The sequence below is a fragment of the Ammodytes marinus genome (assembly GCF_949987685.1).
Source record: "Ammodytes marinus genome assembly, chromosome: 8".
Classification (NCBI taxonomy): domain Eukaryota; kingdom Metazoa; phylum Chordata; class Actinopteri; order Uranoscopiformes; family Ammodytidae; genus Ammodytes; species Ammodytes marinus.
Genome location: NC_137212.1, coordinates 17,196,223 through 17,212,244, shown reverse-complemented (window position 1 = coordinate 17,212,244; position 16,022 = coordinate 17,196,223). Strand labels below are relative to the sequence as shown.

The 16,022-nt window shown below is 42.3% G+C and overlaps 1 protein-coding gene across 1 annotated transcript in view; it reads left to right on the top strand.

The window, feature by feature from the left end:
- Positions 1-875: 875 nt before the first annotated feature.
- insrb (insulin receptor b) overlaps positions 876-16,022 on the top strand; it is a gene marked incomplete at its 5' end in the record, with an annotated part of 78,523 nt that continues 63,376 nt past the window's right edge. Inside the window, one exon of the mRNA XM_080032802.1 lies at positions 876-969. Coding sequence (XP_079888928.1) covers positions 876-969 — 94 coding nt within the window. The remainder of the gene's footprint in view (positions 970-16,022) is intronic.

Here is a 16,022-nt window from a genome sequence, read left to right as displayed (position 1 = left end):
TTCGTTGCTTTATGGGTGTCCATTGGTTGGCGGCGTGGTGGTCAACGGGGGTGAAGGAGTTCAGAGGAAGGTCGTAGTCGGGAGGAAAGCTGCACGTAGCTGCCTGGAGGAGTTTCCTGGGATGTGCTCCCATCCGTCTTAAAAGGGTGAGCTCCTGAGAAGACACCAGCAAACAGGGGGGTAATAGAAAGACCTGTGGACTTCAAACGAGAGAGACAGGCCAACCCTGCCAACTCCCCTTCTTGGCGATATCCATAACTTCAGCCCATTTCTGCTGGACGAACAGGAGAAAAGGCTGTGCACAGGAAAATTACTTCTTAGCATTTTGTGTTTTTTTTCCCTTTTCTTTTTATTTTGTGTAGTGGATCTTGGAGCAGTACATTACAGAGAAATGAGCCCGGGGCCAGTGGACCTCCTTCGGGGACCTCGGAACTAGCCCTCTGCGTATATTAATATTAATCCTGTTAATTTATCTCTCTGTTCAGCAACGGCAATTAAAACAGATGAACGTGGACTGTCGCCTCCGCTTATGGAAAATGAAGATCTTTACTCGCACATGTGTCGCCAGAATCGAAGATCACGTTATTTAGTGGTCTGCATTTTTTTCAGGCCTTGCATACATCATAAACTTGGCTGGGGAAGATACTCATAAATATATCACCAACCTACCCCCCCCCCCCCCCGGCCCACGGGGGGCAACCTTGAAACAGTTGGCTACATTGGACCTTATTTTATTCAAGGAATTGATTTCATACTTTTGATATTCCAATGCCTTTTTTGAAGTAAACATTGCTCCCTAAAAATTGGAGTTTTTATTTTTATATATTGTTTTTAGAAGCTTCAAGAGGAGAGCAACAACTTACCCTCAATTCAAAATGAGACGGTGGACGCTAAAGCTGCGAGCACAAATTGTGTTTTTTATCATTTGCACCTGCATTGTTTGCCAGTGTGGACTAACAAATGGAGAAAGTAAGTAATGTTTTTTTTCCTTAGTAGTGTCGCTGTGTGTTTGTCATAGCAGTTTAGCTGTTTACTGTTTATCACTGCATACAGCGCCACCTGACACTGTATGTTTATGTTACAAACGTTTGAACAAGCAGACAATACATCAATCATAATGATTAGTTACAATTAATAGAAACCATAAAACATTCGTTATTAATAGTGTAAAATCAAAGTCAAAGTTTGTTTAAGATTATTGCATTATTAAAGGAGCATAAACTAGCGTAAAGTAGGATATGGTAACGCCACCATAAACAAACAAAAAATAAGGCTTCTATAGGAATATTATTTTTGAAATGCTTGGTGTAATAGACAAATAGCTTTGTTTTAAAACTGTAACAATTCCCTGGTAAAATACAGTGGCGGGCGGATAGTAGGCCTATGATTATTGTATTGTTTTGACTTGATCAATCAAGATGGTCACGCGGTTGTCGCCTTCATTCTGGCGCATGCGTGAAGTTTCGTACAGTCTAATTAAGGCGCTGGTATTTTCAGTTGTCGCGGATGCGTGGAAGTGCGCTAATAAATTATATTCCTCCGTTAAATGATCGACCAATGTCTCCGCCCCCTCTTGCTATCTCTCAGAGGAACATATTTTGGCGGCCTGTGTCGGATGCGCCAGCCCCAGGGCCAGATTAGTCGCTGTAACTGGACGAGTGTGGTCTGCTGCAGCGAGTCTAAACTGGGAGTAGCAGGATTGGCCCTGTGCGCGCAGCTAGGCCTCTCCTGGCGACAGACACACACCAAAAACAACACTCACACACGGCGCTGCTGCAGCCTGAACGTAAACAAATTAGCCGCCGACGCTAAATCTCTTTATAGGTGGCGGATTAGCCCACATCGGGCTTTAGCCCCAGATCGGACCAGATATGGGCGTCTTCCTCACCGGATGATGTCTGTAGCCTACCGTGTGGTGTTTTTATTTTCTTTTTGTCAATGAATTCGGGTTTTGATTGATCATACCAATACAACGCCGTTTTATCTAAACAGTGCCGTAATGTGTTGCCAGAGTAGGAGCGAGCTGAAGATAATGATCCCACTGCCTCATGACCTCGCCTTATTAATGATATCACTGGAGTGATCATTTTATTTCCAGTGGGTGCGATTATTGTAGACTGCATTTAAACGGTCATATAGCGGCCACTAAAGCCACTTAACATCGGAGTTAAAGTTCTAAATTATCTTCGGTGGATACATTTGCTATCCAACTTTTAAAACAAGATCAGATTAAGCAAAGATATAGAAATATACTTACTTGACGTAATCGATTCTCCAGCATAAAAATGTACTAGGTTGTAAATCTTTACAGTAGGCCTATAACTATTGACAGTGGGAGCACATTTAATTAGAGAAGAGAAAATATACTACTTTTGCCCATGTGATAAATTAATGGAAAACAGATTAAAGTAGCTACAAGGAACTTTTAAATATTTCTGAAACAATCTAATTTTTCCTCTGATGATACATTACATGTAACAGTACGAGACCATCAGAGAAAAACAATGTTATTTTCATATAGTTTTTTTAAAGCCTTTGTCCAGGTACACTCACACAGGAACAATGCTGGTGGCATCTTAAAAGCACTACCGCTTTTGTCCAAAGGGGCCACTAGAATTAACACAAACTAAAAGTTCATCGTAGCACCTTTTTTTTTAAAAATCGCTGCTTGAATGCAACCACACATGGATTAATTAACACAAATTGTACTTGTTTGACAGTGGTTTAACCTTTGGACTACATTTTTACTTTTGAAATTTGTGTTCAGTGTTTTTAGAGATGTGTAGCACAAGTCCACTTAGTAAGTACACAAACCCAGTACATGTGGATAGAGCATGTGAGCAATTACATTAGCTTAAAATTGGGGGAACAAATCACCTTTAATGATACCACCAATGACTTGTTGTTTTCCGTTTTCTTGTCTTTAATGCAGTAACGGTGTCGATCTTTAGACTTCGAGTTGCATTACTTAAAAATGGCTCCCAGTGGCCAGGTTCAAAGGGAATGTTCAAGCTACTTTGCACAGGTCATGTAAGCAGACAGAACATTATGAGACAGGGCTGTTGGTCTTATGAGACAGGGCTGTTGGTACCCCTCCTTTCTCCTATTTCTTCTGTCTCTTTCCCTCTGAAAGTGGGGTACCTTACATATCATTGGCTGTTTCTGGTTCCTGATTGACTCAGTTCTCTGGGAAGTGACCATATTTGGCACTTTTGAGATGTTTACGCCCAAGGGGAGGGGAGGGGAGAGCTACAACCAAAATACTTAGAATATTTCATTCTGATTCCACATGCTGGTTGACATCTCCACCTCAGTCATGAGAAAGGAGAAGAAGTATTGATATAAATCACACTGAGGCTCTTACCTGCTGAATGCACTGTATAGAATGTGATAAAGTGTGTTTGTGTGTGTGTGTTTTTTTTTACAGGCTGTTTTTAGTTGACTGTGATTGCGCTGCTTGTCATGGTTATCAACTGTTTTCTGAAATAACCGCTGAGCTGTCTCCTGCTCTCACTGCGAAACAAGTTGTGCAACTGGGAGCCTTGCCCCCTTCTTGTTCCTCTCAGGCTTGTAAGCACAGCTCCGATGGAAAGGATTTAGCGACTAAGCGAGCGTGTGTGTATGCAATGCATGTGTCGTTATGCTTCATAAAATAACTTAGTCACACAGATAGCAAAGCCTCAACAACCTCCAACTTTGACAATCTGAATTAAATGTCCAACATTTCTTTAAATTCAGGTCGAACAGTTGAATAGTTGTGTTTCTATCTCTGCTGATGAAGTGACATGTAGTTTTGTCAAATCAGAGAGCAAGCAAAGATGCCCTTCATTTGTGTGTGATTTTGTCTGAAGCCCATTTGGATCCTGAGGCGCTCTTTACTTAAGTGCACAGTGGCATTTTCCGACAATGCTGTGCATGCTGTGGAATGTGTTTGAAGTGGCCCACCATGTAGGTGTGTGTGTGTGAGTGTGTTGTTTGCGCCAGTATGCATCCCAGCCACCCTGTGCTGTCTGCAGGATCTCATCTGTCAGCCTGCCTACTTCCGGACAATGTATGTTTTCTATGTGTGTGTGTCCGGAGGAGGTGGTCATGCATGAGAACAGTGTGTACTAGAATGGAGTGCTCAAGAGTGGGCTGCCCGTTAGCACTAGCCCTTGTGGCCCCTTGACCCAACTCATCCAGTTCATCAAATGGATAAATAACATGTGTGTTTATCCAATGTGTAAGTGTTAATGCACGTCCAGGTGTCTCATACATAAAAACAATGAATGCGGAGACGGCGAAGAATAAGTATGTAATATTATCTCCCGACATCAAGTAGGCCAGACTCGGTTAGTTCACCCCAGTCTGATCAGTCCTGATGGTAAATTATAACTATAATTGGTATAATTGGTTAAATGTCATAATGTAAATCACCTTGTCTTTCCCTCCATACATTTCTCTATTTCAGGACACATTGAAGGCCATTATAATGGAAAGTTTGGAAACACAATGGTTAGTTAACAGAAACAAAAGAGATGCATATTATTTTTCTAAATAATATTTTGAAGGCAGTTAACCCACAGTACAGGGGCCGGTTTCCCGATAACGTCCTCTCTTTAACGTGTTTCTAGTGTTAAACATTTATTTAACACTAGAGGCGCCAGCGTTCTCTTTATATGCTGCATAATCAAATCTACCCTTGCATTTCTATTGTAATATAAAGTCATACATTAGTTTGTTTAATCATCATCGGTGTGTTGGACCTCTTGTTTTATAATCTATGTATCTTTAAGAACACTAATCACGTTTCGTGGTGGGTCAGTAAGGAAACTGAAAGTAGATATAATATCGCCAATAGCCTATCAATAAAAACAGATGGCCAAAACAGCGTCCAAATGAGCTAAAATCCTACATACAATAAATATTAAGATGGCACACTTATTTTAAGGTAAGCTTTAATTGATTATTAATATTTTTTTTCACACGTTTACATGTTTTGAGGCGGAGGATAGGACGCACTCTGCCCGGCTTGCGTTAGCTGAGCCGAACGAGCCGTGTATTTCATATCAAAGGGACACAGTGATGACTGTATTAAATATCAAACTGATAAAAACGATCCGACTGCAGGCAATCACGTATAAAGTATTTTCATATTGACGGACATCGCATCCATTCAGTTAATGCAAGTCAGTTAGATGACTAAAAAGTACTTGTTCATATAGTTTGAACACTTTGTGAATCAGAGTGAATTGTATTATGCTAAAATATCAAATAGCCTACTTTAAATAAATAAATAAATAAATATACGTGATATACACTATACAGTTGTATAGTTTTTAACAGTTTTATTAAATACAGTCATCGCTGTGTCTGTTTGATATGAAATACAGTCAGATTTATTAGTTAAATGACACAAGTGAGAGCTGAAACATCCCTACGGTAGAGCTAAGAAGGCTCTGAGGGCGCTCCAGACCAACCTTACCAACGTATGACGTACGAAAGAGATTCGTAGCAAAGAACGTTTCGGGAAACAGGCGAAATGTTAAGTAGGAACTCTAAGTAGGGGTTACGAATGACGTAGCGTTAAGAAGGCTCTAAGAAGGCTTCGGGAAACCGGCCCCAGTAACCAGTCACCTGTTTGGTTGTAATGTTGTAGACTGACATATGCAGTTAAGTTATTATTATCTTTTAAGATGTTTTTGTTGCATTTTTTATGCTTTTATTGACAGTGCAGAGAGACAAATATGAAATGGGGCATATACTGTAGTGACATGCAGAAAACGATGCGTGCCGGATTCGAACCCGCGTCTCCTGCAACAAGGGCTGAGCCTGAGTCCTGTTTAGATGAGTCTCGGCTGGCACAATGCGCGGTGCGGTGAAGTCAGCTTAATAAAGTCACTCCATTAAAGTTAAAATGTATACTGTATATTTAATAACATTTTATATTTAATAAGTATAAATTAGCGTAATAAATAGTGTGGCCAGCCACTTCCTGTGTCTATCCTTTCAACTTACATTCCCACATGGTCGAGCCGTATAGGTTGTGTTTTATTTGGGCAAGGCGCAGTTCAATAGTTGATTTTATGGTATATTTTTCCTCAAGTTTCTTTTTTTGGTGACCAATGAAACCTGGTCCGACCAATGCCCTTTCTGGTCGACTATCAGGGGCAACCGAAGTGTACACATAGCATTGAATGCTAAACATGCTAAACATAATTTAAAATATATACAAAATACATTTCAAATGAATTCCAAGGAATTTCCATATTGCAGTGTATTTATTGATGTGCACTCATGGCTTGCAAAGTCATGAGTGCCATGAGTTTTGGGGCGACTGTGGCTCAGTTGGTAGAGCGGATCGGCCGATGATCAAAGGGTTGGAGGTTCGATCCCTGCCCTGCCACCTGTGTCATAGTTGTTGTGTCCTTGGGCAAGACACTTCACCCACCTTGCCTCGTGTGAATGTCGATAGTTAGCCTGCTGCTATCGGTGTATGAATGTGTGTGTGAATGGTAACGTGGGAAAGGAAAACAGGTCTCCCTTGCAAAAGAGTCTTTGGACTCAATGGGATTTACCTGTTAAAAAAAAAAAAAAAAAAGAAGTAAAACAGCCTTCACTGTATGCTTGGTGAGCTGCATGCAGAATCGTGGCTTTCACAATGCAGCTGCAGATTGCTATTGTATGTTTGGCTAGTCCATGTTCACAGAACCTGCAGACAATGAGGATCATGAACTGAGGCTCCACCAGCTGTGTTTTGCGTTTTGAGTGTTGGCCAGGAAGGCAATATGCACTGCTTAAGGAAATTAACTGTTGGGGTGCCTTTCCTAAGTGCTTCCCTTCTCTGCACTTACCTTTCAAAGTATCCCTTTCAACTTTTACTAACTTGACAATGCTCTTTTTTTCTCATCTTGTTTGACTCACAATTCATTCATGTAGCGTGTTTGCTTGTGTTTTCGGTTTTGTCTGCTTTTGATTGACACGTCATTATGTAATCATTGTTTTCATTTCATGATCAATTAAAAAAGGAGGAGAGGTTCCTTTGAATTCAACCATTTGTAAAGTGGACACAATAACTATTCATCCTAGCTTTCTCAGCAAGCATTGAGAATAGACTAAGTGGTACTGTTGTATGGATACTGAACAAAAATCAAAAGGGGCCTCTATGGCAGTTAATTGCAATGTAGTTTTGTGTATGGTATTGACTAACTATACATGATCCAAAACACCATCCAGAGACTCCTAGAACATTAATTCATATCCTGAAAACTTCCCACATTGATCTGGAAGCTGAAAATGAGTTTGATTCTAGCTACTTAGCGTATAAGCAACTGGATTTGTCACTAGCCAATTAGTCATGAGATGCCACTGTTTAATAAAATATAAATATGATGAAGCAATTATTTCTATTTAACACAGTATCATGTCAGCATGGAGTATGTGTGTCAGTCGTCACAGTGCTGTGAGAAGCAGGGTTAGTTTCTTAATATGGATCTGAGCAGATGCCCTGATTCCCATTCCTAGATAGAGAACTGTGGTTGTTTTTGTAAAGCTCTGCTCACTGCATAGAAACGCACGCTCACGCTCACACACACAGACATACACACACCACTCACACAAACACGGAGAGCGCCGTTACGCCATCCTGCGACAATCTGATTTGATAGTCCTTGTTGCTGTTTGGATCTGCTCTATTTTAACTGTTGGTGACTTCACAGTAAAATCCAAGTTGAGCTTGCCCTGTGATGCGGGGATCAGCAAAGGGATCTTTTTGGGGCCTTTTGCAGGTAGGACCAGACACTCACCGGGGCCATGTCCATGTCCTAATGTGAGTCTGTTCTGAGTTTAAAGGATTGTGGATTGAAAATGTTTTTCTTGTCAAAGAACCTGTCCAAAGCTGATTAAGTTGACTGGTTGCTTGGTTGTCTTGATTTGACGAGAGCATTACATTTTCTGTGAAGTGTATAGCATACATAGTCATGTGATCCAGGGTTTAGCTGTACAAAGACTCCCTTCACGGTTAATTTTTTAACCCTAAACTTAGCAAACAACTGTTCAAAAGTGGAAATATCTATGGTCGAGATGACGTAAAGCTTCTGGCTCAAATTGCCGGCGCCTGCCCAGTACAAGAGATATAAGTGTTTTTCTATTATTTTGGTATTTCAGAGGACTGCAGACTTTTTATGTAAGCAATTGCGTGGAGAGAAAACATTTTTGAAACAGTGTTTCCAGATTAAGCGTGAGAGAGAGGCACATGGGAATCCTTATCTGAGCTCTGGTGGTTACAGTTTAGAAAACCATCCCATAATTTGATGGTCACACTTCCAGCATCTCTGTTGGATCTTGTAGCCTTTTCGAAGTTCTTGTTTTCTGGGTACCCCTGCCCCCGACATAATGACCAAATCTTAAATTAATGTAAGTTTGAGAAGTAGGCATGGAACGATATGAAAATTACACATTAACATTATCCTCGCCAAAATCATTGCGATTCACAATATTATACACGTAATCATCAAAATAATTTCAAAGTCTTAAATTGGCTGTAAAACATACTGGAAAAAACTTTTCTTGAATCTTTGTAAGTCTGTACATACGGTTCTATGGTAAATAAAGAACCCTTTGAGTTTTTTTGTATACAATTTGTATAGGTATAACTTTTTTTTGAGATCTGTACAATTGTTTTCATGGCTATTTATGAACATACTGTAACTTGGTGCAAATGTTTCCCTCTCTGCACCGTGTGTCTGTGTATTTGAGTTTGCTGGGCTGGAGTGGCTTTGTAACTGAACCTGATGGGTTAAATTTATTTTGAGGACTGTCATATGACTGAGAAGTGGCAATTTGACACACAGCCCAGTGAGGCTCTTAGCAGTTAATTAATACCACACACATACACACACATACACACACACACACACACACACACAATGTGGAAAAGTTCAAGGGATATGAATACTTTTTCAAGCTACTGTACATAAAGGTATAGCGGCCACATATATAAAATATGCCATATAGAAATCAGTCATGAATGTTGACTGATACCAGTTGTCGCCATACATTTCCATCATGTCATGGCTTTTCAGACGCAGCTGATCAAAACACATTTAGCCAGTCCATCTAATGCTCACAGTTGCGTTGAAATCTGATGAATGTTCTGGTCGGATAAGGAAAATTGTGAAGAATCTATTAAATGGTGTGCCGTAAGATATTCCAGATCAGACTTTGACCTTGTTCTTGAAATAAACAAGGGGAACATAGGGATGGAAGAAATCATTGTGAAAAGGACCAGACTTTTGCTCCCGCTTTCGTGTGTGTGTGTGTGTGTGTGTGTGTGTGTGTGTGTGTGTGTGTGTGTGTGTGTGTGTGTGTGTGTGTGTGTGTGTGTGTGTGTGTGTGTGTGTGTGTGTGTGTGTGTGTGTGTGTGTGTGTGTGTGTGTGTGTGTGTGACCCACGCATGCGCCTTCAGCCTTGGCTGTGTCTCGCTCCCTCTCCTGCATATCAAGCTCTCATTTCCCGCCCTCCCTCCCTCTGCTTGCTTTTACATTCAGGGGTAAAAGGGTTCATTCTCATCCACTGATTTGTTTTTCTTTCTCACTGCAGATGCGCACATCCTGCAGACCAGTCTAACACACACACACACACACACACCCACCTGCTAATCCCGCTCTGTATTGGGTGGGGAAAGCCTCCTCTTTCAAACCTCTTAAATGTGTGAACACCATCCATTTGACAACCCTCTCTCCAGACCCGTCGCCAGACCTCAGTCTTAAGGGTGGCATATGAAATGCATAGGGGGGCACAATTATTATTAGCCTACAATACGTATATTTATAATAGTCCTATACTCTATTCGAGCAGCACGTAATCATCACGTTAAACTAACCAACAGCGGTAGCCTATAGCCTACAACATCAGTCCTCATAATTTAAAGCAATACATTACATAGAAGCAATGTTATGAATATCCATAAAACACTTGACTATTCAACATATTATGTAGCCTAACACCAGACGCATATCTCAAACATTGCATTATAAAGCAGTCAACAGAGGGATATGCATTGCCATTATATATACACACACACACACACACACACACACACACACACACACACACACACACACACACACACACACACGGTAGCCTACTTTGAGTGGAGGCAGGGCTGTGCTCTCTCCAGTCCCTTCTATCAGTACAGCGGGAGGCGGCGTTTCTCCGAGCTCAACCTCCTCATCAACATATCTTTCGGCCTCTGGGTTCAAAGCAGCCAGTGCGCCAATGAGCTCGCTACTGCGCTCTCCAAAACGCGCATCCATCTCTCCTTGCACAGCATCAATAACACTGTAAAATACTCTTGAACTCAGTCTTTTCGTCTATGTCACTTTGTGACGGACCAACTGTTTCCTCAACTGCAAATCCGCGGAGGTTCTTGTAAATTGTGCGTCTTCTCGGCCGGTCTCCAGCACAGCCTCGCCCTCGATGGCCGTGGCTGGAGGAGCGCAGAGTTCCCACAGTGCAAAACTGTGGCTTCACGCAATCAGAAGTGTCACCGCGCTGAACAAGTCCATAATTTCGGCTTGTAGTAGTCTGTTGTGCGGCTCGAAAAGTGACAGCAGTTTGACGATCCGATTTGGCAGAGGAGACTGTTGGTGGGCTTTTCAACCATTACCGAATATCGATTATGATGAACTAGAAATGAAATAGTAAGCCGGCGAAAACTCATCCAGCTTCACTTTCAAAAATGCGCGGTAACTGTTGATCGGCTACATTGACGTAGTTACGTAGCCTTACTTTCTTTTCAGTAAGGCCGTGATAGGCTGTTGCAGTGTAGATAGACTCCCATCAATCAAACAAAATCACACCATTGTTTATTTATATTTTAAATGTTTTGATGATACAGAATGCAACATTAGTATTTATCAACACAAAATTAGCTACTATGATAGTATAAAATTAAAATGAAAGTATTTTTTTTTGGAGAGATCTGTGCCCCAAGTGGGGGGGGCACAAGCATTTCTGGGGGCGGGCCCGGCCCCCTATGGCCCGCCCATAGCGACGGGTATGCCTCTCTTTCTCTCTCTGTCTGTATGTCTTTGTTTTTGTTTTTCTCCTCTCCTATTAAGCCTGCTTGCTCCAGCTGGGCCTAAGTGATGCTTAACATGTCCACCTGCACATTGTGAACAACAGCATCCAGTCACATGGACCATTCTGATTATGTTGTGTTTGCCGCGCTGCTTCTGTTTGTGTGTTTGTGTGTCCTCTTATGAGCACTCGTGCTTGTATGTGTAATGTGATGGTGTGTGTCTGTCTGGCGAGGAGTGGGGTGTTTTTGTCCTGATGCACTAACCTGAGATGGGTTACTATGGTGACAGCACTAGCTGTGCTTGCAGTAGGTTACAGTGCCCCCCACTTCCCCTAACTAAATACGCTTTTAGCTTCACTGCATTAAACTCACATTTAACTCATTTATGCATTTTAAATGCTTGAGGGATACTCATTTTTGACATAGTTGTTTTAATATAGTCTTATGTGTCTGATTAACCCCTGCTCTGCCACCATCAGGGTTTCTACTTTAAAAAGAAAACATCGTCTATCCTGCTTGTTTCCTGCTTGTTTCACTCTCAACACCTGTAATCATATCGGGGCCTCTCAATCAGCATGTGTCCTCCACCATCTGAAAGTAACTCACAACAACAACTCATGAAAGTCCTACCAGTAAAGTCTGTCCTAGACTCACTCACTGCAACTAGTTCAGTGCTCACGTATCGGACGACCACTGAAGTTCTGCTGCTGCTGTACTCAGACACATACAGAACTCTTCTTCTTTCACAACTTGTAGTATATGCACTCTTCACTGCATCTTCAACATCAGACAGATGGTGCGCACATATACAAAGCACCTTCCTTCTCAATTCTGTCTCATTTCCACTGAGCTGTTCTGTTCGCCTCTTCACTGTTTCACCCACTAGTCATGAAACCAAATGGGTGATGCTGCACAGAAACCACTTGGCAAGCAGTACTTTTAATCTTGAAATGACAGAATAAATTCCTGTATGATTTTATTAGGTGTTCTATTAACATTTACTTCTTAACAGGCTTATTGTTTGCGTCTTGGAGGTGTGGTAGATTATTACACGAAAGGCTTATTCTTATAAGTATTGTCAGTAAGCTTGGCGTGGGGTAGCTCATAGAACAGAATACACTCAAATTAAGATACCTATGTAATTTTTAAACTGATGTGAACTGATGTGGGCCTGGGTCTCTCAAATATACCAAAGCTCTTAAACAGGCTGTACCTTTAAGTTTTCTATTCTATTGAACAAAAGCAGTGGTGGGACCTCTACAACAAAGTATTTGAGGAGAGATGAAAGGGTTTACTTTGGAAAAACATTAAGCTTTGAAACAGTCATGTCAAACAGTGTGTCATCGGGTAGTTGTTGACGTGTGTGTGTGCACACATCACGTGCCTTCTGCTGCTGTAACAATGTTTAACTAGTCATTAGGTGTCATGCGGTTTCAACAAAAAAAAAGTAAAGAAAACAGACACTTGAGGACAGACCGGAGTGAAAGGAGTGTCCCTGTGTGGTGGGGCTGATACTGCAGCCTCCATCTGGGACATAAAACACTGGAGGGACTCGTGCCAAGCCGGAGTGAAAAGGAACGGGAGAGGAGAAGCACCTAGCTTGCACCTAGTTTATGAGCCTGCGTCAAGTATTCCTAATCCACTTACAGTTAAAGGGGGCCCATATTGAATCAAGCCTTGCTGTGAAATGACAGCGTAATGAATGGAAGACATTTTACAATACCGCTATGGCCACAGACCCTCCACTCCAGGGACCCATCTGTCAGAGGAAGGTAGCAGCCCGTGATTTGTTGGTTTGGGGGGGTTTGAATGTTAACATGACGTACCTATTCCTTCCATGCCATACCTGGGATGTTTGTGGATGTCCTGAATGGAAAAAAAACAAGAGATGGAGGGCAGCAATCGAAAGTCTTTGGGAATCTTTGAAGGGTTTTTTTTAATGGAAAAACAAACGGCAGGGATATTTGTCCATAATCAATTACGGCTAAATGTTTATATATGACATGTTGACAGTACTTTGGTGGTCCATGTGTAATGATATTGAGTAAGGAAGAGATCTTATGGGCCAGAGAGCAATGAGAACAGATTACTGCAAACATTCATAGCACATTTGTAAATAAGATCTATTCAATTATAGGTAAACTAGGGGACTCCAACATGAAACCAATAATTGAAAATTTGAATTTCAACGTTTTCGTTCAAAAAAAAAATTCACTAGGACTTTAAATGCAAGGAGGCACTGACTGGAGCTATGGGTACAGGCCTGTGCAATGGAAAAGGAGGGAGGGTGACATACGGAAAGAAAGAAGCACAGAGACGGCCAGGGTGTTTGTGTGTGTGTATGTGTGTGTGTGAGCTTTTCCTGCAGCAGACAAACGGGCCATTAAACCGACCTCTGCTCTCCATCCCTCTAGCCTCCTGTCTACTTCTCCATGTTTTCCGTCTTGATTTGTCAACTCTCCCTAAATCAATCCCCTCTGTGTCTCTGTTTGACACACACACACACACACACACACACACACACACACACACACACACACACACACACACACACACACACACACACTTAGAGTTTGATTTCAAGGCAATTAGAATCAAATAATGTTCTCATCACATTTTGGATTCAGCAGTAGCTCAAAGTTGGCAGCCTGGTTGCACTCCAGTCAAATCGATAGGATTTGCCATGCTTGGGATGAGCTCACTCTTCCGTTCTTCACGGAGGGAATACCTTTACTAAACTCCTAATCTGTTTTAGCATGAGTTCAAAACAACTGAGTGTCAAAAGAAAGTGTTAGCATGTTGAGCTACAGCCCAGACAGCTGTCCCATCACAACTAAGTTATTTCCCCATCTTGTCTGAAATCCCTCTCAGACTTGATTTGTCTTGTTCCAGTCTCATTGCTAAAGCATGAGCTGCAGGAGCCAGGTGAGGATTGATAATGTAGCTTCAAAACTATACTACACAACCACAGTGGTATTTAGCAGCAGGGCAGGCAGATTTGGAAGTAGAAAGTCGGCCATCAAGGGACAGAAGAAGCCGATATTGGCAAAGCCATCTGGCAGGCGTAGCTGGTCCAGCCTCACGTGTAGATCTGGTTTGTGGGTCGGTTACATTGGTGGGGCCGGGCCCTGCATCTGCTGCTGTGTGGCTGCAAGTCAAGCTGGGGAACCGAGCCCCGGCTGCCTCCCTCTCAGGCCAAGGCTCACCACACCAAGATGCTGCACTGCGCTCCACTCGCTAACGTGGGAAGATGAAAAGGAACATCAGATGTTTTTTGTATTACTCACTCTCTGTGTGTGTGTGTGTCTTGCACTATATCTTCGGCACAGCTCAGCTCCCACTTTTTCTCAGTCCTCTGTTTGGTCCCAAATGCTTCGACTATGTCAGGAATGCTGCTCCCCCCAGCATGCTTTTTTATTTGTTTGGAGCACCACCTGGTTTAGCTGTTTTGCGAGGCGTGGCCAGAATTTTTCAGATTTTCTTTTCTTTAGTTTTCATACAACCAGCTGTCCAATTGTTTTCTAGACGGGGAACACCTCGGTTGCAATTCGTCATGGAGTTCAGCGGAAAGACTGAATAGATGTTTGTTGATTTTGTGGAGACAGTTGAGAGCATTCTAGTCATGGCAAACGCGTATCAGTGGTCTGCATTTTCAAATCCTTTCGTGTGACTCGTTTCAAAAAACGGGTAAACTGCACTATACTGTGCTGCGGAAGCATATGAGGTTGACGTGAAGGAGAAAGACAAACGGCTGGAAATGGAATGAGGAACTGGCCTATAAAGAAAAACCTTCAATACCAAAGACTCAAGCTGTCATATCTGCTTTACATATGGACTGAAGATTTTGAATGTTTGGCTTTTGTTTTGCCATTCTACGATCACCGTTCTGCCAAAAGCGGCTTCTACAAAATACTGAATACTGACTGAGATTTCATTTTTATCATTATGGTTTGTTGAAAAGTGCAAACTTGTCTATTTCAAACAACATCTTTGACACCATAGATTGCACTCAAAGATAATGGGTCTTAATACCTCGTCAAGCACCTGGGTTAGATGGACATGAGACATGTTTCGCTGTGGGCTAGACGTGTCTTGGCCAATCGACTTAAGGGATCGGTTCCTATCGGTACCCTGTCACTCAGACAAGAAGATGTCAAGCAGGCCATTGAGTGCAATTTTCCTCTTGTTTCTTCTGCCCTCTATTCCTCTATTCCTTCTTTGCTTCGATGCTTTTATTTTATTTCCCTCTTCCTCATTCTAACAGCCCTGAGTCCAATGTCTAACCGAGCTCAGTGAATCTAGAATATAGTGAGTCTTTGTTTTCAAAAGCAAGTGTCGGTGACCCCCGGCACCTCGTCTTTTTCTCTTCCTTATTATTTTTTTAATCACTTTTTCTCCCTCTGTCTGTACCTATTATTCCCCCTCTCCTTCCGTCCCTCCATTCCTTTATCTGTGGCCGGAAGAGAGAGAGAGAGTGAAGGAGGCAAGCCAAAGTCACCAGTGTGATCTGATTTTAGGTCTCTCCTCTCTTTTCTTGGCCCGCCATCTGACAGCGCAGGACCCGCATGTTGCTCTTTTCTACCCGCTTCAATCTGCCACGGCCTGGCCTCGTGCCACAGCTGTAACGGGACCCAGCGTTGTGTATAAATAGTCTGGGCCAGCTCCCCTTGCCATGCTCCTCAATGGGAGGCTGAGGCAATGGAGGAACAGGTGCTCCAAGCTACACACACACGCACGCTCCCATGCACGCACGCACACCCTCTCTGCTTCCCAAGCCTCCTCCTAAGCCCCTCAACCACCTTTTTATCTGATGTCCTTAAAATGTCAAACAGGTTAGCGGCGATGCACGTGTTACCTGCACTCGCTCCTTGTCCCACCCTGCTCATTGACCTCTCTTATTGTCAGCAGAAGATTTTCCAATTTTTACTGTGTGGTTTTATTTTTAATGAGACTCTGAGCT